Here is a 25,719-nt window from a genome sequence, read left to right as displayed (position 1 = left end):
CACTCACACTCACTATACTATGTGCCTTTCATTCGCACTTATTGCTAGCATACGTTAAGGGACTGACTTTTGCCGACGATACCACCTTATATAATTGCATCATGGACCAAATAGCGCGATTAATCTCGTCTGATCTGTGATAACGTTATTCCGTTTTCGCCTAATCTTTTATGACAATCGAACTAAGGTCAGCGGTTCTCGGTGTGCGGGGATGGCGGGGCGGTGGGATTATCCTAGTGCTGGACAACGCTGCCGACAGGCGCCGAAATTAGTGCTTGCAAAATTTGTGCGGGCAAATTGATATTATAAAACGAGGGGGAACGTTGTGAGTTGCTGCGGATACCGCAATTCTACATTTATACCCGATACTAAGTCAGTATGGCTCTCCTCCGGCAGACGACGCTAATATTAAACGACACGGCAAAGAGTGCGTGCGAGAGAGACAGAAAATCAGTCTGAGCGTGACCTCGGGCGCTGCGTAGCGCCCGTTAATGATATCTATGATTCTGCTTTTTTAGTTTTCTCGAATGTGCAATATTGTGGATGCAACAGATTTTCTTCCTTTGTGGGGTCGGAAGGGGGAGGGGCGAAATTCTGAGATATACGTTTTATAGTGAGATCTAACAGAAGTGCGGATACCAAATTTTGTTACTCTAGCCTTAGTAGTCTCTGAGATTTGTGAATATCTCCAGATTTTCGTCCTTTGCGGGGGCGGAAGGGGGTGTGGCGAAATTTTGAAACAAACTCGTCCCGGTCCGATATATTAGGAGTGTGGATACCAAATTTGGTTACTTTAGCTTTTATAGTCTCTGAGATCTAGGCGCTAATGTTTTACTTAGCAAAGCCGCCAATGCTACGTGTGTGTTAGAGAGAGACAGGGCGAGAAAAAATGAAATTGTTTTCTTGATGCTGGCTATAATAATAATAGGATCCAATTCAGATTCTGCAGTCTAAAAAATATGGTCATTCTCTACGATTCTGCGTTTTTGGTTTTATCGTATCTTTAAAAATGTGGATGCCACATCCTTTGTGGGGGCGGAAATGGGCGGGGCAAAGTTTTGAAATATTTTTGTAGCAGTGACATATCACAGAAGTCTGGATCTAAAACATCGTTTCTTTAGCTCTTATAGTCTTTGAGCACTAGGCGCTGAAGGGGACGGATAGACGGACGGACGGACAGACAGACAGGGCTCAATCGACTCGGCTATTGATGCTGATCAAGAATATATATACTTTATGGGGTCGGAAGCGATTCCTTCTGGACGTTACACACATCCACTTTCACCACAAATCTAATATACCCCAATACTCATTTTGAGTATCGGGTATAAAAATGTATATCTTTAAAGGATGCAGCTCTATTTGGCTTATATTTTGTATGCCCTCCATTAGCATCCAATACTCCTCTGAGACGTCGCGACATCGATGATATTAGGACATTTATGTAGCCAAGTGCGGCAAAGGAATGATTTGTGCTTTCATTGTCCTGGTACAGCTTGTATTTAAGTTTGCTGGTGTTCTGTGGATCAACGAAGCCAAAATTCTGCGCACTTTTTGTCAATTCATTCTTTAAAATGTCCAAATAAAATTCTTTGGTCATAATGTCATTGAAAATGCGCAGCTCTCCAACACCTTTGGAAGAAATACAGCCCCAAACCATCACTGAAAGCTTGCCAAATTTTACAGTGGGCACAATGTTCTTTGACTGGAGGGCTGTATTCGGCTTACGCCAAACTTTTCAAGGCCCATCATTATAATACAGCATGATCTTGGTTTCGTCACACGTCGTCCCAGTACGAGAGGCTTGTCAACATTAAATATCGCAAATTTTAAGCGTTTCTCAATATTAGCTGTGGACAGCAACGGCTTCTTCCTTGCCACGTGTGAGGAGTATCTGTGGACATTTAAAACTTTTCGCACAGTCTCAGGGCAAACGGTCTTTTTATACCCGATACTCAAAATGAGTATTGGGGTATATTAGATTTGTGGTAAAAGTGGATGTGTGTAACGTCCAGAAGGAATCGTTTCCGACCCCATAAAGTATATATATTCTTGATCAGCATCAATAGCCGAGTCGATTGAGCCCTGTCTGTCTGTCCGTCCGTCCGTCTGTCCGTCTGTCCGTCCCCTTCAGCGCCTAATGCTCAAAGACTATAAGAGCTAGAGCAACGATGTTTTGGATCCAGACTTCTGTGATATGTCACTGCTACAAAAATATTTCAAAACTTTGCCCCGCCCACTTCCGCCCCCACAAAGGGCGAAAATCTGTGGCGTCCACAATTTTAAAGATACGAGAAAACAAAAAACGCAGAATCGTAGAGAATGACCATATCTTTTAGACTGCAGAATCTGAATTGGATCGTATTACTATTATAGCCACCATCAAGAAAACAATTTCATTTTTTCTCGCCCTGTCTCTCTCTAACACACAGGTAGCATAGGCGGCTTTGCTTAGAGTAAAACATTAGCGCCTAGATCTCAGAGACTATAAAAGCTAGAGCAACCAAATTTGGTATCCACACTCCTAATATATCGGACCGAGACGAGTTTGTTTCAAAATTTCGCCACACCCCCTTCCGCCCCCGCAAAGGATGCAAATCTGGGGATATTCACAAATCTCAGAGACTATTAAAGCTAGAGTAACCAAATTTGGTATCCGCACTTCTGTTAGATCTCACTATAAAACCTTTATCTCAAAATTTCGCCCCACCCCCTTCCGCCCCCACAAAGGACGAAAATCTGTTGCATTCACAATATTGCAGATTTGAGAAAACTAAAAACGCAGAATCATAGATACCGACCATATCTATCAGATTGCTGAATCTGGATCAGATTAGATCATTTTTATAGCCAAAGGACACAAATCAATTTGCAGTGGCTACGCAGCGCGTGACGTCACGCTCAGACTGATTTTCTGTCTCTCTCGCACGCACTCTTTGTCGTGTCGTTTAATATTAGCGGCCTCTGCCGGAGGAGAGCCATACTGACTTAGTATCGGGTATAACTCTAGAGTTGCGGTGTCCGCAGCAACTCACAACGTTCCTCCTCGTTTAGATTAATTTGTATATCATTGACCAACTCTCTGAGGCTTGTTTGCGGTTTATTTTCCACGGTTTTCAATATTTTAGAGCAATCCCGGCGAGAAAGCTTTTTTGGTCTGCCGGTAGAGGTCTGCAATTCCAGCCTATTTTCTTTTTCCGCACGTTTAATAATATTATAGACTGTTCTCAACTTAATATTGAACATCTTGGCCAACTCTTTAGCTGTGTTTCCTTTGCCATAATTAAAATATACCAATTGTATCAGATTATCTTCAGTTCGTTTACCGGGCATTGCTAAAACTTCAAATAACACAAGAAACTGAACTGAATGCAAGAAAATTTGTAAGCGAATGACTGCAAAGAAGACTTAAGAAAAGCACGCGTCTGGCCGTTTTTGATTTTGATGTCCCGTTTGTTTTTCCTTCGTCTTCTTTCAATCAGTGTTTACATATTGCAAAGAATTAATAGACAGAGTCATACATGCCGCTTTTTTGTTATTTGCTCCACTGGGTCGGACCCGTCTCTCATGCTATTATGTGAGGGCGGGATGGCCCGGTGTTGAGCCGCAATAAATACACAAAGACCAGCAGCCACTCAAAAACCGCAATTAAAACCGACGACGAACGTGGCCGAGGAGGCCAGGCCAATTCTACTGACAACGTATCCTGGTGGCCGGACCAGTAGCCACTCAGATGCGGCCAATGACATGATTCGTTGGCATCATTCACACGATGCCAATGCCAACACAACGACAATGCAGTTGGGTGGCCGGACCAGTGCCACTCGAGTGCAGCAGCCAACACCAACCAACGACAGATGCAACGTGGGCGACCATCAATCCAGCCAGCCAATTAACAACACACAGGGGGACAACAGAGCCGGCCGGAGCCCTCCCCCACCATTAAAATAAAGACTCTCATCTCGTCCGCCCGCTCGAGAGGTTGCGATCGTCGGACGTTTTTCTAATAACCGTGTCGTGTCGCTTTTGATTGTTTCATTGCCGTGTCGCCATTTCCGTTATTTTCCGTGTTGCCCTGTTTTTTTTTGTGGTGTCTGTCGTGTGCTGTACCGTGCCGTGCCCCCGCTGACAGGACAAAAAGTCCCTTGCCCCCCACCACCACTGCTACTACTACCGACAATATTTCTTCTCCCCAATAAATAATATTAATTTAAACGCCAACAAATAACATCAATTTTTAAAACACAAACACAAACCAAAGAGAGAAAAACTGTGTAAAGAGATAGAAAGTGCCAATAAAAAGACCTAATACAAACACACAAAAACAACTGCAATTAACTTGACGAAAGGGAAAAACCAACACCAAAAAAAAAGACAAGAGGAATGGCGAAGAGCCAACAACACCAACACCGCCAATAGCAGCAGCAGCAGCAGAGCCCTCGGCGCAGGCGCCAACACTAACGCCAACACTAACGTCAACGCCAAAGCAGAGCGCCGTCGCCACAGCGACCCAACGAGTGAGTACCCAGCCATCGCCATGGCCGATATATCCACGGCCACACCCTCGAGCCCCATCACATCAGCAGCAACAGCAGCGCCAATACCAACCGCAAATCCCGCAACCCCTCCAAATCCCGAAATTCCGCCAAACACAAAGGGAAAGGCCGATAGGACGCCGCTCTCACTGCCACTTTTCCCGCCTCTCACGCTCTCGGACATACAAAAAAGTTCGAGAGTAACGGGAGAGGGAGAAAACAGAGGAGAGCCGGCTAGCCGACGCGCTGGAGCAGAGCGCCAAAACGGCCAACGGGCCGCCACACACATACGACCGGATCGAACCCGTTGCGAATCGAACTTGGTTCGAGTTCGAGCAGCGGGTCGATCCGTGCCATTGCCCAGCCTGCACCAATACAAAGACAACTAGCAACAACACAACCGCAATCACCACCACCAATCCCACCAACACCAAAACGACGCCATGCCCTCATCGTCAGTGGGAGCGACGATGAGGAGGGTGAGGGTGAGAGGAAACAGGCCAGACGACGGGGCTGCCATCAATACCATCAGCAGCAGCGGCCGCCAATTAAAAACACCAAGAAGAAGAGGCAAACTCTGGAGGAGCTGGAGGCTATTGTCCAGGAGCAGCTGAGGCAGCACGAGCTGCGGCAGCAACAGCAGAAGCAGCAGAAGCGGACAACAAAGACAGCCAACACCAACACAGTTGCCGATCCTGCTGCCCTGCCGCAATCTATACAGCCAACACATGCCCCTGCCCCTGCCCCTGCCACTACTATTAATACCAATAGCCAGACCCACAGCCATCACCAACATCAAAAACAGCCAATACATAGACAATCACCAGCCATTCACATAGACAATACCGACAATATCAATACAAATAATGACGCCAATATAAATACAATTACAAATACACCTGCCAATACAAACACCAACACCACCACCGCCATCACCATTACAAACACCCCTGCCCCACACCCACCGACGATGACATCCGACACGGCAAATTCGGGCATCAGCCCAGCCAGGAACGTGGCTTGAGGATCCTCATCCGAGGACTCTCCCACTCCACGCCGTCAGAATGGATTCGCAGCGGTATGCTGAACGAGGGGTTCACGGTTCGGTTTGTAAGGGTGATCACCGATCGATTCGATAGCAGCCGCCAATTCAACCTCTTCGAGGCTGAGATTGCCCCCAAACCGGACCGTGGCCAATCCGAGGTATTGAAGCTGCGACGCCTGGGTGGGAGGCCCGTCACGGTTGAGAGACTTGGAGTCTCCCGTGACCCTGCCCAGTGCCATCATTGCCAGGTGTTTGGCCACACCCGCGCATACTGTAGACGAGCTGCTGTCTGCATGAAATGCGCGGGCGGGCACCTGACGACGGAGTGCAGCAAGCCAAGGGCCGTCAATCCCAAATGCGCCAACTGCCAGGGCCAGCACCTCAGCGCCTACAAGGCAGCCAGGCAGCGGCTCCTGGCCCACAGGGTCGCCAGGGAGGAGGAGCATCGACGGCAGCAGCAGCAGCCTCAGCCACTACGGCAACAGCCACAGCCAATGCAGCAGCCAATACAGCAGCAACAGCCAGCACATCGTCTGCAGCAGCCACCACAACGACACCAGCAGCCACTACAGCGACAGTTGCAGCAGCAGCAGCCACCCACACAGCCACTCCACACACAGCCGCAGCAGCAACGCCAGCGCCAGCGCGGTCCGGGTCGGCAGCATCGGCAATAGCTACAGCATCGCGACCAACATCCCCAGCCACTGGCCGAGGGGCGCCAATACCAGAGGGTCCAGCCGATTCAGCCGATCCCAAATCGTGCTCCGACGCCACGCCAACCCCAGCTACAGCAGCAGCCAGGCGCCCAGTGCGATGGGAGCTGTGCCCATAATCTGAAAAGATATGCCGGAAAAATTAGAGAGCTGGAAGAAAAGCTGGCAGCAATTACAACGAAACTGACAAACCTGCTGCAGGCAAGGGACGAGAGCACGGGAGGAGTGCCGCCACAACGGACAACAACAGCAGCAGCAGCATCCACACAGCCATCACCACGACCAACTGCAAATACGCACCATGGCGCCGCAGCCATATCGGACTCCGAATCCTATATGGAGTGCGAAGCAATTAACGACGATGATGACGACGAATGGACCGACCACGATCCATTCGAGGCGCTGGATGGCCTGGGCGAAATATGGAGGGCACAAATCGCCAGCGCACGCGAAAGCATGCGATCGGGCGGTGCCTATTGATGTGCCAAATCGCCGACCCAGAGGCAGCCACTGCAACAAAGGAAAAGACGTCAATACGGACAACAAAGAAAGACTGCCAAAACACACGAAATCACACGTACCTGCCAATCACCAGACAGAGCTGACCAACAAGAAGCTGCCTCGCCATCAACACTGACAAATTCCTGCCAAATGGGCGGAATATAAGGCCCTTTTTGATGCCGCTGCCACCACACCATGGCCGTGACGTCACGCCACTCCAAACATACAGCTGCCATTCCAACGACGATGCAGATGCTGGCGCCTGTTGCCGCTCCAGTGGGTCGCACCCGTCTCTCATGCGAATTATGTGAGGGCGGGATGGCCTGGTGTTGAGCCGCTGGACGCCGGCAATTCCTGCAAAAGAAGGAGAGTCATGAAGGAGGCTGTTAATAAACTCACAAACACTCACCTGCAAACGTCTTCACGCCATCACAAATCAGACAAGGGTCGCCAGCAACAACATCCAAACGCCGAAAGTACCTGCAAATAAACACAAATGTAAATCACATGCCAAAACGAACACCTCCTCATCTGGGTGGCCGGACAAGCAGCCATTCAAAACGCAACTACGAATTGACGACGAACGTGGCCGAGGAGGCCAGGCCATCCTTGGCCACCAGGCCATCCTGGGTGGCCGGACCAGAGCCACTTGGATGCGGCCAATCAACAAAAATCGACAACGCATCCTGGTGGCCGGAACAGTTCGCCACTTGGATGCGGCCAATAACACGATTCGTTGGCATCACATTTCGATGCCAACGCCAACACACTGGACAATGCATCTCGGGTGGCCGGACCAGTGCCACTCGATTGGATGCGCCATCTCCACCTGGCAGATGCAACGTGGGCGGCCGGACCAGAGCCGCTTGCCATCAACAACACCATCATTGCCCACGATGCACGCCAATACTTACACCCAACCAATAAACAACACACAGGGGGACAACAGAGCCGGCCGGTATACAGCGTAATGTTCGCATTGCGTTTGATATGCCCGCCGGTGCTCCGTTGTTGTTTGTCCTCCTGTTAGAAATAAAATAAATTGTAATTAATATGTTTATATGTGTGTAAATGTATGTCAATTATCGTTTATTTTACCTTGTCTGCATCAATGTATTTGTTGTAGATGTCAATCCTGTTGTTTCTGTAGTTTTTGCATGTCCGTAGATAGTTTGTCCATAGTTTTAGTTACTTACCTGTGATATTAGGAATAAGTTTTTGTAAATTAATGTAGTTTTTCTGTAGATAATTGTATATTTTTCGTAGTTTCTGATTAGTTTTATTACCCTTTTCCGTCCTTTTCGTCCCCACCTATCTGCCATTCCCATATTTCCCCTGACATGTGGTAACACAAAAAATACCACGCAAATACCAGACTGATTGTGCAAATTAGCCTGCCGTTAGGCACGATTTCTGAAGGTTTAATTAGACACTGGAATCAGACAGACCGACAGATCAACTTGTGCACTCAATCGACTTTCAATTATAAGTGAGTTTATTCTAAAGCGGCGCCCTCTTCATGAGCGGCTGCTGCTTGCATAGGCTCCGTTCGCAACATGGTATAAGAGCGCATGACATTACAATTTAAGAGCGTGATTTCATACATGTCTCTTAGGTATAATTATAGCTATATATATATATGCAGGCAACTGATTTGCCTTAACATCGGCCGCGTTGACAGCCTATAGGCTTCAATCCAATGGAATAGGCGCCAAACGATGGATCGATCGCTTGTAGACCCCGGCCTTCGTCCTAATCACGGCCACGCGAACCTTCCCGTCCGCTCCTGGGATTGCCTCCTCCACTATTCCGGTGAGCCACATTTGAGGGGGCACGTTGTCCTCGTGAATTGCCACCACTCTGCCTGGCTCCAAGTTGGCGACCTCCTCGGACCACTTCCCTCGCTGTTGAAGGCTGAGAAGATAGTCTCTGGACCAATCTCTCAAAAATCTTTGCTTGATGGCAGACACGAGCTGCCATCGTTGCAGATATGAGAGGCTGCTGTCTGGTCTGGGCAGCTCTGATTCGGGTTCTGCCGACTAGTAGATGCGCTGGAGTCACCACCTCCCCTTCGTTGGGGCTGCCGCTGTCGACCACCAGTGGTCTGGAATTGAGCACGGCCTCGACGTCCACGAGAACCGTATGCAGCTCGTCCTCCTTGAGCACTGCGCTGCCCATAGCCCTGAGCAGCAGATTCTTGGCGGACTTCACCGCCGACTCCCACAGGCCTCCAATGTGCGGGGCTCGCGGGGGAATGAATTCCACCGAAAAACTGTGAGCCGCAGCATACGCCTTGAGGTCTCCGTCCTTGGCATTGAATGCATCCATGCGCTCCTTGAGCATGCGAGCTGCACCAACAAAATTCGTGGCGTTGTCGCAATAGAGTTTGACAAGAGGCCCACGACGTCCAACAAACCTGGATAAGCACAAAATAAATGTATTAGAGGTCAAGTCTTTTACAATATCTAGGTGTACGGCCTTAGATGCAAAGCAGACAAACACTGCTATGTACATCTTAAGAGGCTGCTTGCCACGAATCCCAAGCGATACACGAACCGGTCCAAACAAATCAACTCCGCTAATCTCGAAGGGTCGATTCCCACGCAATCGATCAGCGGGAAGATTTCCCATGATTTGTGAGAGCAGCTTCGGCTTGTAGTGGAAACAGTGTACGCATTTCCGGACAATGGCACTGCACTCTCTTCGTGCATTTATCAGCCACATGGACTGTCTTAGGAATCCCACTAGTGCACGGGGTCCAGCGTGACAATTGGCTGGATGCAAATAGCTAAGATAGAGGGTAACAAGTCTACAATTTTTTGGCATTAACAGTGGAAATTTTGCGTTATGGGCTAGAGGAGCGTTTAATAGGCGACCACCTACTCGAACCAACGAAAACGAGCATGAGCCCACTTGATCTTCCGAAATGAAGGGAGTTAGTTTTTGAAGTGATGCCTGCAACTTTGATGACTTTTTTATTTTGTCAATCTCCTGCGAGAATGCGTCTCTTTGAACAGCTTCAACTGCTGCTAGAAACGCTGCGCCGAGCTCTTCTGATGACGGACAAGTACTACTCCAAATTACTCCTATCCTTTTGTTTATGAACCGGCGGATATATGCAATTGTGCCTACCACTTTCATATATGATGATGAGTTTTCTATTAGGGTGAGGATGGGATTGTGTTCGCCATCGGCCGCGACAAGCGAAGTGGCTACCTTCTTCTTCTCTAATGACGCGTCCGCTTCTGTCAAACGTAAATGACGATTTTGAGGCCAATCCATGGCATTTTGTTGCAGGAATGACGGGCCGTTAAACCAAAATAGTGAATCTAAGTCTGCTACTGATGATCCCCGAGATACTGGATCTGCAGGATTTTCTTTGGTGGGTACATGTCTCCATGAGGCAGTCGAAGTGATTTCCTGTATCTCTGCAACTCGATTTGAAACAAATGTTGTTAACTGGGAGGGATGAGTTTGCAGCCAATGTAGAACCACTTCCGAATCTGACCACAATATAACCTTCTCTACGGGGCAATCAATAATAGATCGAACTTCCTCCCACAATTTTGCCAACAGATGAGCGGCACATAGCTCCAATCTTGGGATTATTTTTGTCTTTAAGGGTGCCACCCTTGACTTTGCCGTTAATAAGTTAACGGACACTCCATTTGAATGGGACACACGAACGTAGATGCAGCAGCCGTATGCTCGCGTGGACGCATCTGCAAACCCATGTATTTGACATCGAGTGCTTGTGCTAGCTCCTACAAAACGTGGAATGGTGACTTCATGCAACCTTTGCATGTCCGAAACCATCGACTCCCATCTTTGTTGCAACTTTAAGGGAATGGGATCGTCCCAACCAAGGCTCAAAAGCCAAATTTCCTGCAAGAAGATTTTTGCATTAGTAATCACCGGACATAGCAGACCCAAGGGATCGAAAAGACTGGCTATGACGGATAACATTACTCTCTTGGTTGTGGTTTCGGACGAGACTATTGGTTTCAGACAGTACTTGAAAATGTCTGCCTGTGGGTTCCACATCAGTCCAAGAGTTTTGCAATCTTGCTGATCTCCACTCGAAATAACCAGATTTTCTTTCTGACTGTCACCTAGTTGACAATTAGCAGTCCACTTCGTCAGCACAAATCCGGATGCCTCTAGGATTTCAACTAGCTGTTGACGCAATATCCGTAGTTCGGATTTCGTGTCTGCGCCTGTAAGAAGATCGTCAACATAGAAATCGGAAGCAAGAGACTTTGAGCCAAGTGGATGCGAATTTAAATGAGTTTCGCTTAGATACTTCAAGCACCTGACAGCAAGAAATGGTGCGCTGGCCGTGCCATAAGTTACCGTATTTAGACGAAACACTTGCAAGGGATCCGAACTTGCACGTCTCCAAATAATTAATTGGAATTTGCGATGCGCCTCATCAAGTTCGACTTGACGGTACATTTTTGTAATGTCTGCTGTAAGAGCGAATTTGCGACACCGAAATCTTAACAACGTTGCGTATAGGCACGGCTGGATGGTTGCTCCAACCATGAGTAAATCATTGAGCGAGACTTGACTCGTTGTTTTGCACGTCGCATCGAACACTACTCTAAGCTTAGTGGATGTACTTTGTGGTCGTTCCACGCATTGATACGGGATGAAACAATGCGGCTCTGCCGGGATTGAGTTTTCCATTGCAGTCATATGGCCTAACGACAAGTATTCCTCCATAAAGTCCATAAACATCGATTTTATGGCAGGTTTTTGGCATAATCGCCTTTCTAAAGACAAAAATCGTCTTCTGGCTGTCTCAAACGACGAACCGAGAGATGTCGGGCTAGACTTAAATGGCAAAGAAACTTGCAATCGACCGGAGGGTAGACGTGTGATAGTGTCGATAAAGGATTTTTCACACATAGTTTCTTCGGGGCGATACAGTCTTTCTATGGATGCATTTGGAACATTTTCCAACTCCCAGAAACGTTTGACCAAGCTGTCGAGCGGGCAGGCTTCTTGAACTGTGCTCACCATAGAGCAAGTTAATGTGGCTTGAGGGCCTTTGGACTTGCAACGTCCAGACACCACCCACCCAAAAACAGTGTTTTGTAAGGTTAGTGCCTCTCTGCCCTGTTATACTTGACCATTACTTAAGATATCGAAAAAGGCGTCTGCACCTAATAGCACATCAACCTTTTGTGGCTTGTAAACTCCTGGATCAACCAGTGGATAGCTCTCAGTAGCATCCATTAAGGAATCAGGCGGAACCGCCTTTTCTGGATGGTACGAGGAAATCGATTTTAAAATCACGAAATCTGCCACCATTTCGAATGGGTGTATGCGAGAGCAGATTGTGGTTTGCACAACTTGGTGTGCCGATAAGCTGGATTTTCCAATACCTAACAAACTAATATGCTTTCTAGTTCTCTTTAACTGCAGACTTTTTGCCAATTCATCGGTTATAAAATTCACTTGAGAACCAGAGTCCAACAATACTCTGGCTGGCTGATGTTGGCTTGAGCTGCCTTTAATGTCAACAACTGCTGTGGCTAAAAGTACTTGGTCATTGTCGCGTGCCATTGCATGATTCGAAACTAGTGGACGTGCGTTTAAAATTGCAGGCGGATTGTCCAACGCAGCTTGACTTGTGGATGAGTCAGTTGTGTAACGATGTAACAAAGTATGATGCGGTTTGGCACAGACTCTGCAATGTGACGATTTGCACTTTGACACAATGTGTCCTTTGCGTAGGCAATTAATGCATAGCGGAACTCCCTTTGCAAATTGGAAGCGGGTTGCGACTGAAGCTGCAGCGAAATCCGAGCAAGAAGTGATGAAATGATCAGTTGCCTTGCAAAATGAACATTTCTGATCTTGAGAAGGTTTGGCCTGAGCCACAGTCAACGAAGTCTTTCCAGATTGCTTGCTCTTTGAGCGTTGTCTGGCACATTGGTCTGATACCAATTTGTTTTGGAAATTTTTAATTTTTTTGATTTTAATAAAATATTTGAATAATAAAAAAAAATGGAATTCGCTGTGGTCTGCGCTAAAAAAACCTGCAAGAAGCAGATCACTCACGATCAGCCAAATGTCCCCTGCTGGCTCTGCGACAGCGTAGTCCACGCAAAATGCGCGGGATTTTCTGGCCTCGTGAGCGATGCCATAGCCAAACGTAATGGCTTGCATTACAGTTGCGAGGCATGCCGTGCGGTGGAGAAAGACATGGTGGCTTTCATGAGGCAGACGCGGAGTGGCTTTAAGGAGCTGACCGTTGGTTTTAAAAACCAGTACGATCGGCTCCTAGCCATGGAGGCTCAGTTTAGCGGTTTAAAGCTGCTGAATGAGTCTCCGAGGCGCAAAAAGGTCACTCCGCGGGACCTGCAAGTGCCAACCGTCACTCAGCCGTCCGCCGCCGAAAAATTGACTCCGACCACTCCAAGTGTACAGCAGTTGATCTCGTTTGCCACTCCAAAGGCAACGAAAGCTGCTGGCGATGCAGATTCGGTAGCCGAATTCATCGCCTCGGAGAATGTGCAGCCAAGTACGTCTGCTGCGTCCGTGTCCGTGGTGTCCGCAAGTTCACTAGCTGTCCCGTCTATCCCGATCCCACCAGTAAATAGACGTTCCGGACCTCCGGATATTGCCACCACAGGTACTAGACCTGCGGTGACTAAACCACTGGTGGGAGTCCCACCAAAACGACAAGTTTTTGTTTCACGGCTGGCCCCTGACCTCACATCTAATGATGTAACTGCTTTCATTCAAAGCAAAATAAAAGCCGTGGGTTTAAAGGTGGAGAAATTTAACTTCTCTTATGCCAGGGAGATAGCGTCGTTTAAGATAAGCATCTCCCCAACTCATTTTGACACCATTTGCTCCACCAAATTTTGGCCGGAGCATTTGGTGGTGAAGGAGTTTAAGGCTAAGAAGAAGAATAGGCCCCCCATATCGCTTCCAAATCTTTCCAGCGTGCCACCCTCAACCTCAACTTCCTCTTCCTCAACTTCCCGTCTTGCTCCAACCTTTGCAAAAAACTAACTTCTCTTTTAGTAACCTATCAGAATGTAAGAGGCTTGCGTAGTAAGCTCAGCATTCTTTTCCGGGATAGTGTTGCATTTGCTTCCCACGTTATTGTGTTTACTGAAACCTGGTTAAAGCCGGACATTCTTAGTTCCGAGGTTTTGGCAGGTCGGTACACAACTTTTAGAAAGGACCGTTCGTCTCGACGTGCAGGAGGGGTTCTAATTGCAGTGGACTCTTACTTCACGTCAGAACACTTCACAGTCCAAGTTCAACAGGAACTGGAATTCCTGTGTGTAAAACTGATTCTTCCCGCTTTCGCTATATTCATTACTTGCTCGTATATCCCACCTTCTTCGGATATTTCAATTTATGAGCAGCACTTGTCCGCTTTAACCGCTGTTGCTTCCTCGCTATCTGATAAAGATCGTATGATAGTTCTTGGTGACTTCAACTTGCCAGGAACTGTTTGGTCTTCGGTAAACGAGTCTAGTATCCTAGTGCCCATGTCACGACATGACTTTGTTGACGGCTTGCTTGACCTGTCCTTGTCTCAAGTCAATCATGTGAAAAATTCCTTGGGTCGATTGCTTGATCTATGCTTTGTATCGGATCCGACCATAGTGTTGTTAACCCGAGCCCTTCCGCTCACTATACCTGAAGACGCCTACCACCCTACTTTCGAGGTGTCGCTAGACATAGGACCAACTGTATTGGATCGGTCGAGTAGACTACCTGAACGTGTCCGCTGCTTTCGTAAAGCCGAGTTTGCGAAGCTTAATAACCTAATTAGGGATTTTGATTGGTCCGCTTTGTACTTGTGCACTGATGTCACAAAAGCCACAAACATTTTTTACAATGCTCTTGGCACATTTTTTGATTCTTGTGTCCCGCTTTCTTGTCCGATTAGATCTGGAAAACCCCCTTGGTTTACCAAAGAGTTATCCAGTCTAAAAAACTTAAAATCAAGACTTTATAAAAAATTTCAAGAAGTGGGTTCTCCTACTTCTCACTCTCGTTATGTAATAGCTCGGTCAAACTTTTCAGTTCTTAATGCTCAATGCTATAAGAACTACCTATCTCGTTGCAGGATACGTTTTTCTCAGGACCCTAAACAGTTTTACTGCTTCGTAAACAGTAAGCGTAGAACGTCCGCACACCCATCCTCGCTATCATTTTGTAATACGTCGGCAAATAATGATCAGGCAATTGCCGATCTTTTTGCCCAGTTTTTCCAAACTACCTATTCTGAGGAACGCTACTCTGGTCAACCGTACCCATACGGATTACCGAGGTCGAACGGCATTTTCAGTCCCTTGTTAAATGAGTATTCCCTACTTCAAGATCTTCGACTAGTTAAGCCGGTGTTTTCACCGGGTCCAGACGGGGTTCCAGGTTGTGTACTCAGGTACTGCGCCGAGGCTCTGTGTGGACCATTGCTTAAACTATTCACCATGTCCATTGATTCATCTTGCTTCCCCCCAATCTGGAAGGAATCGTTTATAATTCCTCTCCATAAAAAAGGTAGTAAGTCTGATGTAAAAAATTATAGAGGTATAGCAAAGTTATCCGCTATTCCCAAATTGTTTGAGAAGGTTTTAACTCCGCACTTGCAACATCTCTGCAAGTCACTTATATCTCCAACTCAGCATGGATTTATAAGGCGGCGATCAACCACCACGAACTTGTTAGAGTTTACCTCTTTCATTATTAAAGGCTTTCAAGGTAACTTACAGACGGATGTTATTTACACCGACTTTAGTAAAGCATTCGACTCTGTAAACCATTCCCTTTTAGCACATAAACTTGACCTTTTAGGGTTTCCGCCCAACCTCCTGAGATGGATTTCTAGCTATCTTTGTTCTAGGTCTCAAAGAGTCCTCTTCAAAAACTCCCTCTCTTTACCAGTAAAGGTTTCTTCGGGAGTACCACAGGGCAGCCATCTAGGCCCCTTACTCTTCACACTCTTTATTAATGACTTGCCTTCAGTAATAACATACTCTCGAGTACTTATGTATGCGGATGATGTTAAACTCTGTGTCCAGTACAAGGACATTTCATTTCATTCTCGCTTGCAATCCGATCTCAATAGCTTTCAGTCATGGTGTTGTGCAAACTTGTTACACCTTAATGCCTCGAAATGCAAAGTTATGACATTTCATCGTTCTAACCCTTTGTTGGCTCCCTACACCCTATTTGGGGGTTCTCTTGAGAGAATTACCCTGGTGGATGATCTGGGTGTTATGTTAGATCCCAAGTTAAAGTTTTCCGAACACATTTCTACCATGGTAAATAAGGCCATGGGCGTGCTTGGGTTTATAAAGAGGTGGTCAAAGGAATTTGACGACCCCTATATAACAAAGACTCTCTATACCTCGCTTGTTCGTCCGATCTTAGAATACGGCTCCTGTGTATGGTGCCCTCAGTACAAAGTACACCAGGACCGTATAGAATCAGTACAGAAAAACTTTTTACTCTTTGCTCTGCGGGGCCTTAACTGGGATGCGGGTGTAAGACTCCCATCTTACTCTAGTAGACTATTATTAGTAAACCTCCCATCCTTAGTTAACCGTAGAAAAATGCTTGGTGTGATATTTATGCACAACTTGATCAGGGGTGACATAGACAGCCCTGATCTGTTGAGCCGCATAAACTTCACGATTCCTATTAGACTGACTAGAAACTTTATACCGTTGTTCCTTCCACTTTGTAGATCGAATTATTCCTTGCATGAACCGTTTAGGGTCTTATGCTCGGACTATAATTCCCTCTACCATATTATATCCTCCACTAATTCTCTTCCTCTTATTAAATTACTAATCCTTACACACCTTTCTAGTAATTAGTAATTGTAGTGGTATTTGTATTTTGTATTTTCTTGCATGCTTAATTTCTTAATAAGTTTAGTGCTAATTTTCCTCGAAGGTTAGTCTAATATCTATCTTTCTTGCATGCTCGCGTTTGGTTCGGCTACGCACCGCGCGTCATGCGGCAGCGCCCCTCGGTCGGTTGGGCGGGAGGAGGGCTGCGTTTTGCCTGGGATCCGCGCGTAACAGCCTTCTGCTGGTGTCACACGGGCCACTTGACGGTGCAGTAATTGCATCGCCTCTTGTTAGATGCAGTCATTGCATGTCAACGTCCAATAAATCTGAATCCTGACTTGTCTTTTTTCCTCTAGATTGCCCTGAATTCGTCTCTTCTGCAGATAAATGTTGGTAGCGTTTGTTAAGCGAAGATACACAGTCTGTCCAATATGGAATGGATTGATAATCCAGATTCTCTTCCCATCGAAAGCGGGTTTTTTGATCTACCTTGGACATGACAATGTGTATCAGTAAAGCATCCGAAATTTGTTTATAATCTCCTACAGACAATAGCGACTCGTAAATAGCGGAAGCTGTGTCAAGAAGGGATCTCAGCCCAGATGCAGACGGACCTTGCATGCTTTGCAACTCGAACAGACGGGCTATACTATTTAAGAATATTAAACAATCATTATCGTATACCTTCATTAAGGCACTAAGGGCCTTCGGATAGTTTTGTTCGGTCACTGGATAAGCCTGTACTACTCCTAGCGCTTCTTTCTCTAAGCAAGTCAATAAATGATTAAATTTCTCCACATTGCTTAATGTGGGATCGCTATCCACTATGCTACTAAATAGGCCGATAAAATTTGTATACTCGGTATAATCGCCACTGAATTTGGGCAATTTTACTGGCGGCAAATGTCTATTTGTAGCAATTGTCGTATTTAATACCGACTCATTTGCTGTCCGTTGCTCAAATTTAGCAGACATGGACTTGAGCGTGGATTTAGCCTCAATACATAAATCCTCAAGCTCGGCTCGAGAAGCTAAATCTGGGTTGACATCCTCAATTTCTACTTGTAATTGGAAAGCCCGTTCAATGTATGACTCTAATATTTCCATGCGGCACTCCAATTGTGCCTTTGAAAAGGAAGACTGTTTATCTTTAAGAACGCTCCATGTACGATTGATATCTTTCTTAACTGCACTCAGCTTGCGAAGAGTGTCTAACGACTCCACATCGTCAACCTCTGCCGATTGTCTAGACATTCCTCGCCGTTTTCCAGGCATTTTAGTTCTATAAAATTTTTGTTTCTCAAAAATGGCACTTGTAACGGTAATTTGTGAGTGTAATTGCTGAGTGTGACAGTGGACACTCAGCAATTACACTCACAAATTTTTTCTGCCTGCTAACAGCCCAATGCTGTTACCGTGCAAGAGACTACGAGAGAGAGAGAGAGATGATCGCCAAAATGCCTACAAGCCAACGCTTTCGATTTCGAGTCGAGCTTGTAGTTCACCGAAACGCAACTTAAATGCGCGTATATGCGTATGCTGCTTTAGCGACCGACCGACTAAACCACAAGTAATGGTATGTGTGATGTATGTGAGTGCTACATGGAGACAAGGAGAGAACACGAAACGATAAAGAGCAAGCGAGCGCTGAATGAGATGGAACAAAAGTGCAGCTGCGCTGTAAAACGAAGAGCGTCCAGCAAGAACCGTTCGCGCAAAGCAGAAACGAAAATTTATGACGAAGACGGGCGAGGGGGGAATGATGCGCAGCGGTTAGAGCTTGCGCGCGAAACTATTGCCGTTTCTCCTTTGCTTGTCGGCTCTTTTTATACCCGATACTCAAAATGAGTATTGGGGTATATTAGATTTGTGGTAAAAGTGGATGTGTGTAACGTCCAGAAGGAATCGTTTCCGACCCTATAAAGTATATATATTCTTGATCAGCATCAATAGCCGAGTCGATTGAGCCCTGTCTGTCTGTCCGTCCGTCCGTCTGTCCGTCTGTCCGTCCCCTTCAGCGCCTAATGCTCAAAGACTATAAGAGCTAGAGCAACGATGTTTTGGATCCAGACTTCTGTGATATGTCACTGCTCCAAAAATATTTCAAAACTTTGCCCCGCCCACTTCCGCCCCCACAAAGGGCGAAAATCTGTGGCATCCACAATTTCGACGATACGAGAAAACTAAAAACGCAGAATCGTAGAAGATGACTATATCTTTTAGAGTGCAAAATCTAAACCAGATCGTATAATTATTACAGCCAGAATCACGAAAACAATATCACTCTTTCTCGCTCTGTCTCACTCTAACACACAGGTTTCATGGTCGGTTTTGCCAATTGCAAAATATGAGTTCAAGGATCTCAGAACCTATAAAAGCCAGAGCAACCAAATTTGGTATCCACACTCCTGTGATATCGGACCTTGACCGTTTCCTGTCCAAATTTCGCCACACCCCCTTCCGCCCCCGCAAAGGACGAAAATCTGAGGCAACCACAAATCTCAGAGACTATTAAGGCTAGAGTAACCAAATTTGGTACACACACTCCTTTAAGATGTCACTATAAAACGTATATCTCCGAATTTCGACCCACTTCCATCCGCCCCCACAAAAGACGAAAATCTGTTGCATCCACAATATTGCAGATTTGAGAAAACTAAAAACGCAGAATCATAGATAATGACCATATCTATTAGATTGCTGAATCTGGATCAGATCAGATCATTTTTATAGCCAAAAGGAACAAATCAATTTGCAGTGGCTACGCAGCGCCTGACGTCACGCTCAGACTGATTTTCTGTCTCTCTCGCACGCACTCTTTGTCGTGTCGTTAAATATTAGCGCCATCAGCCGGAGGAGAGCCATACTGACTTAGTATCGGGTATAACTGTAGAGTTGCGGTGTCCGCAGCAACTCACAACGTTCCCCCTCGTTGGAAATGTCGTTGACCACAAGTACAGTGATCACTCACTGTATAATCAAATAACTTTGAATGTGTGTACGTACAGATACCTGGCCGAATCACAGGCCTTTTTTATACGTAGTTATTTATATTTTTTGATGAAACAATTGGGCACTTTGATTTACCTGTGGCACTGGTTGAGGGTTGTTTGAACACCGATGCATTCCCTCCCACAAGTTCATACCAACCAGGAATACCCACGAGCAGCTCTCAAGAGGAGCTAAGTTTGAAGTCCAGCGGGCCACCAATGACAACTGCAGGAACAGCAACAGCAACGAGCGAGGGATGATATCCAATGGGGATATCCAACGAAGCGCCAAGATTAATCCAATCCAACTTCTGTCCAATCCAGAAAATCAGTGTCCACCCGGGGGCGCCAAAAATGATTGTGCAAATTAGCCTGCCGTTAGGCACGATTTCTGAAGGTTTAATTAGACACTGGAATCAGACAGACCGACAGATCAACTTGTGCACTCAATCGACTTTCAATTATAAGTGATGTAAGGAAGCGATCCTGGGCTGGGGTACATATCTCAGTCTACTCCAGGGTCGAAATTACAGCAATATTTATAATTTGCCGGGACTCCGAGTTCTGGGCCGTCGATGGGGACAGGGAGGCAATCCCCAGACGGGAGCGACCGAGATGAAAGGGAACAGTACGGGGCGTGGCAATGGCAATCGCCGGACAGCACTTACGTGGCCCTGTCGGACTAAGAATTACTACGAGGGTCGGAGATATCGACAGGCATCGCCGAGAGGGCTTAGGCAATCGCCGGATAGCGCTCTCGGGATCCCGTCGAACTAAGAACTGCTACGGATGTCTGTGCTATGCGGGGAAACCAACAAGTATCACCGAGAGTGTCTAGACTATCGCCGGATAACACTCACGGGACCTTGTCGGACTAAAAATTACTACGAAGGCCTTTGCTATGCGGGGATACCGACAAATACCACCGCGAGTACCTAGGCTATCGCCGGACAGCACTCACGGGGGCCCCGTCGGACTAAGAATTACTACGAGGGTCGGAGATATCGGCAAGCATCGCCGGGAGGGCTTAGGCAATCGCCGGATAGCGCTTCCGGGATCCTGTCGAACTAAGAACTATTACGGGGCCGGAGGTATCGACAAGCGTCGCCGAGGGCATCTAGGCAATCGCCGGATAGTACTCACGGGACACTGTCGAACTAAGAATTGCTACGGGGGTCGGAGATATCGACAAGCATCGCCGAGGGTGCCTAGGCAATCGCCGGATAGCGCTTCCGGGACGCTGTCGAACTAAGAATTACTACGAATACGGGAATACCGACGCATATTTATATTGGACGTTGACATGCAATGACTGCATCTAACAAGAGGCGATGCAATTACTGCACCGTCAAGTGGCCCGCGTGACACCAGCAGAAGGTTGTTACGCGCGGATCCCAGGCAAAACGCAGCCCTCCTCCCGCCCAACCGACCGAGGGGCGCTGCCGCATGACGCGCGGTGCGTAGCCGAACCAAACGCGAGCATGCAAGAAAGATAGATATTAGACTAACCTTCGAGGAAAATTAGCACTAAACTTATTAAGAAATTAAGCATGCAATAAAATACAAAATACAAATACCACTACAATTACTAATTACTAGAAAGGTGTGTAAGGATTAGTAATTTAATAAGAGGAAGAGAATTAGTGGAGGATATAATATGGTAGAGGGAATTATAATCCGAGCATAAGACCCTAAACGGTTCATGCAAGGAATAATTCGATCTACAAAGTGGAAGGAACAACGGTATAAAGTTTCTAGTCAGTCTAATAGGAATCGTGAAGTTTATGCGGCTCAACAGATCAGGGCTGTCTATGTCACCCCTGATCAAGTTGTGCATAAATATCACACCAAGCATTTTTCTACGGTTAACTAAGGATGGGAGGCTTACTAATAATAGTCTACTAGAGTAAGATGGGAGTCTTACACCCGCATCCCAGTTAAGGCCCCGCAGAGCAAAGAGTAAAAAGTTTTTCTGTACTGATTCTATACGGTCCTGGTGTACTTTGTACTGAGGGCACCATACACAGGAGCCGTATTCTAAGATCGGACGAACAAGCGAGGTATAGAGAGTCTTTGTTATATAGGGGTCGTCAAATTCCTTTGACCACCTCTTTATAAACCCACGCACGCCCATGGCCTTATTTACCATGGTAGAAATGTGTTCGGAAAACTTTAACTTGGGATCTAACATAACACCCAGATCATCCACCAGGGTAATTCTCTCAAGAGAACCCCCAAATAGGGTGTAGGGAGCCAACAAAAGGTTAGAACGATGAAATGTCATAACTTTGCATTTGGAGGCATTAAGGTGTAACAAGTTTGCACAACACCATGACTGAAAGCTATTGAGATCGGATTGCAAGCGAGAATGAAATGAAATGTCCTTGTACTGGACACAGAGTTTAACATCATCCGCATACATAAGTACTCGAGAGTATGTTATTACTGAAGGCAAGTCATTAATAAAGAGTGTGAAGAGTAAGGGGCCTAGATGGCTGCCCTGTGGTACTCCCGAAGAAACCTTTACTGGTAAAGAGAGGGAGTTTTTGAAGAGGACTCTTTGAGACCTAGAACAAAGATAGCTAGAAATCCATCTCAGGAGGTTGGGCGGAAACCCTAAAAGGTCAAGTTTATGTGCTAAAAGGGAATGGTTTACAGAGTCGAATGCTTTACTAAAGTCGGTGTAAATAACATCCGTCTGTAAGTTACCTTGAAAGCCTTTAATAATGAAAGAGGTAAACTCTAACAAGTTCGTGGTGGTTGATCGCCGCCTTATAAATCCATGCTGAGTTGGAGATATAAGTGACTTGCAGAGATGTTGCAAGTGCGGAGTTAAAACCTTCTCAAACAATTTGGGAATAGCGGATAACTTTGCTATACCTCTATAATTTTTTGCATCAGACTTGCTACCTTTTTTATGGAGAGGAATTATAAACGATTCCTTCCAGATTGGGGGGAAGCAAGAGGAATCAATGGACAGGGTGAATAATTTAAGCAATGGTCCACACAGAGCCTCGGCGCAGTACCTGAGTACACAACCTGGAACCCCGTCTGGACCCGGTGAAAACACCGGCTTAACTAGTCGAAGATCTTGAAGTAGGGAATATTCATTTAACAAGGGACTGAAAATGCCGTTCGACCTCGGTAATCCGTATGGGTACGGTTGACCAGAGTAGCGTTCCTCAGAATAGGTGGTTTGGAAAAACTGGGCAAAAAGATCGGCAATTGCCTGATCATTATTTGCCGACGTATTACAAAATGATAGCGAGGATGGGTGTGCGGACGTTCTACGCTTACTGTTTACGAAGCAGTAAAGCTGTTTAGGGTCCTGAGAAAAACGTATCCTGCAACGAGATAGGTAGTTCTTATAGCATTGAGCATTAAGAACTGAAAAGTTTGACCGAGCTATTACATAACGAGAGTGAGAAGTAGGAGAACCCACTTCTTGAAATTTTTTATAAAGTCTTGATTTTAAGTTTTTTAGACTGGATAACTCTTTGGTAAACCAAGGGGGTTTTCCAGATCTAATCGGACAAGAAAGCGGGACACAAGAATCAAAAAATGTGCCAAGAGCATTGTAAAAAATGTTTGTGCCTTTTGTGACATCAGTGCACAAGTACAAAGCGGACCAATCAAAATACCTAATTAGGTTATTAAGCTTCGCAAACTCGGCTTTACGAAAGCAACGGACACGTTCAGGTAGTCTACTCGACCGATCCAATACAGTTGGTCCTATGTCTAGCGACACCTCGAAAGTAGGGTGGTAGGCGTCTTCAGGTATAGTGAGCGGAAGGGCTCGGGTTAACAACACTATGGTCTGATCCGATACAAAGCATAGATCAAGCAATCGACCCAAGGAATTTTTCACATGATTGACTTGAGACAGGGACAGGTCAAGCAAGCCGTCAACAAAGTCATGTCGTGACATGGGCACTAGGATACTAGACTCGTTTACCGAAGACCAAACAGTTCCTGGCAAGTTGAAGTCACCAAGAACTATCATACGATCTTTATCAGATAGCGAGGACGAGGACATGAAGCGGACAAGTGCTGCTCATAAATTGAAATATCCGAAGAAGGTGGGATATACGAGCAAGTAATGAATATAGCGAAAGCGGGAAGAATCAGTTTTACACACAGGAATTCCAGTTCCTGTTGAACTTGGACTGTGAAGTGTTCTGACGTGAAGTAAGAGTCCACTGCAATTAGAACCCCTCCTGCACGTCGAGACGAACGGTCCTTTCTAAAAGTTGTGTACCGACCTGCCAAAACCTCGGAACTAAGAATGTCCGGCTTTAACCAGGTTTCAGTAAACACAATAACGTGGGAAGCAAATGCAACACTATCCCGGAAAAGAATGCTGAGCTTACTACGCAAGCCTCTTACATTCTGATAGGTTACTAAAAGAGAAGTTAGTTTTTTGGAAAGGTTGGAGCAAGACGGGAAGTTGAGGAAGAGGAAGTTGAGGTTGAGGGTGGCACGCTGGAAAGATTTGGAAGCGATATGGGGGGCCTATTCTTCTTCATAGCCTTAAACTCCTTCACCACCAAATGCTCCGGCCAAAATTTGGTGGAGCAAATGGTGTCAAATTGAGTTGGGGAGATGCTTATTTTAAACGACGCTATCTCCCTGGCATAAGAGAAGTTAAATTTCTCCACCTTTAAACCCACGGCTTTTATTTTGCTTTGAATGAAAGCAGTTACATCATTAGATGTGAGGTCAGGGGCCAGCCGTGAAACAAAAACTTGTCGTTTTGGTGGGACTCCCACCAGTGGTTTAGTCACCGCAGGTCTAGTACCTGTGGTGGCAATATCCGGAGGTCCGGAACGTCTATTTACTGGTGGGATCTGGATAGACGGGACAACTAGTGAACTTGCGGACACCACGGACACGGACGCAGCAGACGTACTTGGCTGCACATTCTCCGAGGCGATGAATTCGGCTACCGAATCTGCATCGCCAGCAGCTTTCGTTGCCTTTGGAGTGGCAAACGAGATCAACTGCTGTACACTTGGAGTGGTCGGAGTCAATTTTTCGGCGGCGCACGGCTGAGTGACGGTTGGCACTTGCAGGTCCCGCGGAGTGACCTTTTTGCGCCTCGGAGACTCATTCAGCAGTTTTAAACCGCTAAACTGAGCCTCCATGGCTAGGAGCCGATCGTATTGGTTTTTAAAACCAACGGTCAGCTCCTTAAAGCCACTCCGCGTCTGCCTCATGAAAGCCACCATGTCTTTCTCCACCGCACGGCATGCCTCGCAACTGTAATGCAAGCCATTACGTTTGGCTATGGCATCGCTCACGAGGCCAGAAAATCCCGCGCATTTTGCGTGGACTACGCTGTCGCAGAGCCAGCAGGGGACATTTGGCTGATCGTGAGTGATCTGCTTCTTGCAGGTTTTTTTGGCGCAGACCACAGCGAATTCCATTTTATTTTTATTATTCAAATATTTTATAAAATCAAAAAAATTAAAAATTTCCAAAACAAATTGGTATCACACCAATGTGCCAGACAACGCTCAAAGCGGAATTGCTAAGAAAAAAAAAAAAAAAGAGAGCAGAGTGGAGAGCGGTTATAGCGAGAGCTACTAGACAAAGAGCGCTATTGCTCAGAAAGTTGAAAGAGCGAGAGAGAAAGAACAGTTATTGAGGTTGAGGTGATAGCGAGAGAGTGATAAGACAACAAAAGCTACCAGACGAGAGCGGACTGCAATGCAATACTCACTCACTGCAACAACACAACACAACACAAGCCGACGCCGAAAAATAAAGAGTTAAATAATATTTTAACACAAATCAAAAGGCATGCACTCGCGTAAATGAATAGGTTTCCAGATTGTTGTCTGGTTAGAAAGTATATTTAGAATTTAATTAGGAAAACTCCGGCTGTTTATTCGAAACAAAAGGAAAAATGCGGAGCGCAAAACAAAAACACGTCTGATCACTACGAAAGAGAACGAGAATATCGCCGAGAGTACCTAGGCAATCGCCGGATAGCACTCACGGGACACTATCAGGCTAAACATTACTGCGAAAGTCTTTTCATACAGGGCAGGCATCGCCGAGAGGGCTTAGGCAATCGCCGGACAGCGCCTTCGGGACCCT

At 46.3% G+C, this 25,719-nt stretch overlaps 1 protein-coding gene across 1 annotated transcript; it reads right to left on the bottom strand.

Annotated features, from left to right (window-relative positions):
• Positions 1–8,289: 8,289 nt before the first annotated feature.
• LOC113566438 lies at positions 8,290–25,344 on the bottom strand. The gene is made up of 2 exons (XM_026991936.1): positions 25,340–25,344; positions 8,290–9,210 (listed from the first exon to the last, which is right to left on the bottom strand). Exon 2 carries the CDS (start codon positions 9,135–9,137, stop codon positions 8,547–8,549), a length of 591 nt encoding a protein of 196 aa, XP_026847737.1. The 5' UTR covers positions 9,138–9,210; positions 25,340–25,344; the 3' UTR covers positions 8,290–8,546.
• Between the last annotated feature and the right edge of the window lie 375 nt (positions 25,345–25,719).

This window comes from Drosophila persimilis, unplaced genomic scaffold, assembly GCF_003286085.1.
Source record: "Drosophila persimilis strain 14011-0111.01,24,50 unplaced genomic scaffold, DperRS2 tig00000697-arrow-arrow-pilon, whole genome shotgun sequence".
Classification (NCBI taxonomy): Eukaryota; Metazoa; Arthropoda; class Insecta; order Diptera; family Drosophilidae; genus Drosophila; species Drosophila persimilis.
This window is presented reverse-complemented; position numbering and strand designations above follow the sequence as displayed.

Excerpts from the sequence above, each read along its gene's own strand:
- LOC113566438 (XM_026991936.1), bottom strand. The coding sequence starts at position 9,137 with ATGCTCAAGGAGCGCATGGATGCATTCAATGCCAAGGACGGAGACCTC.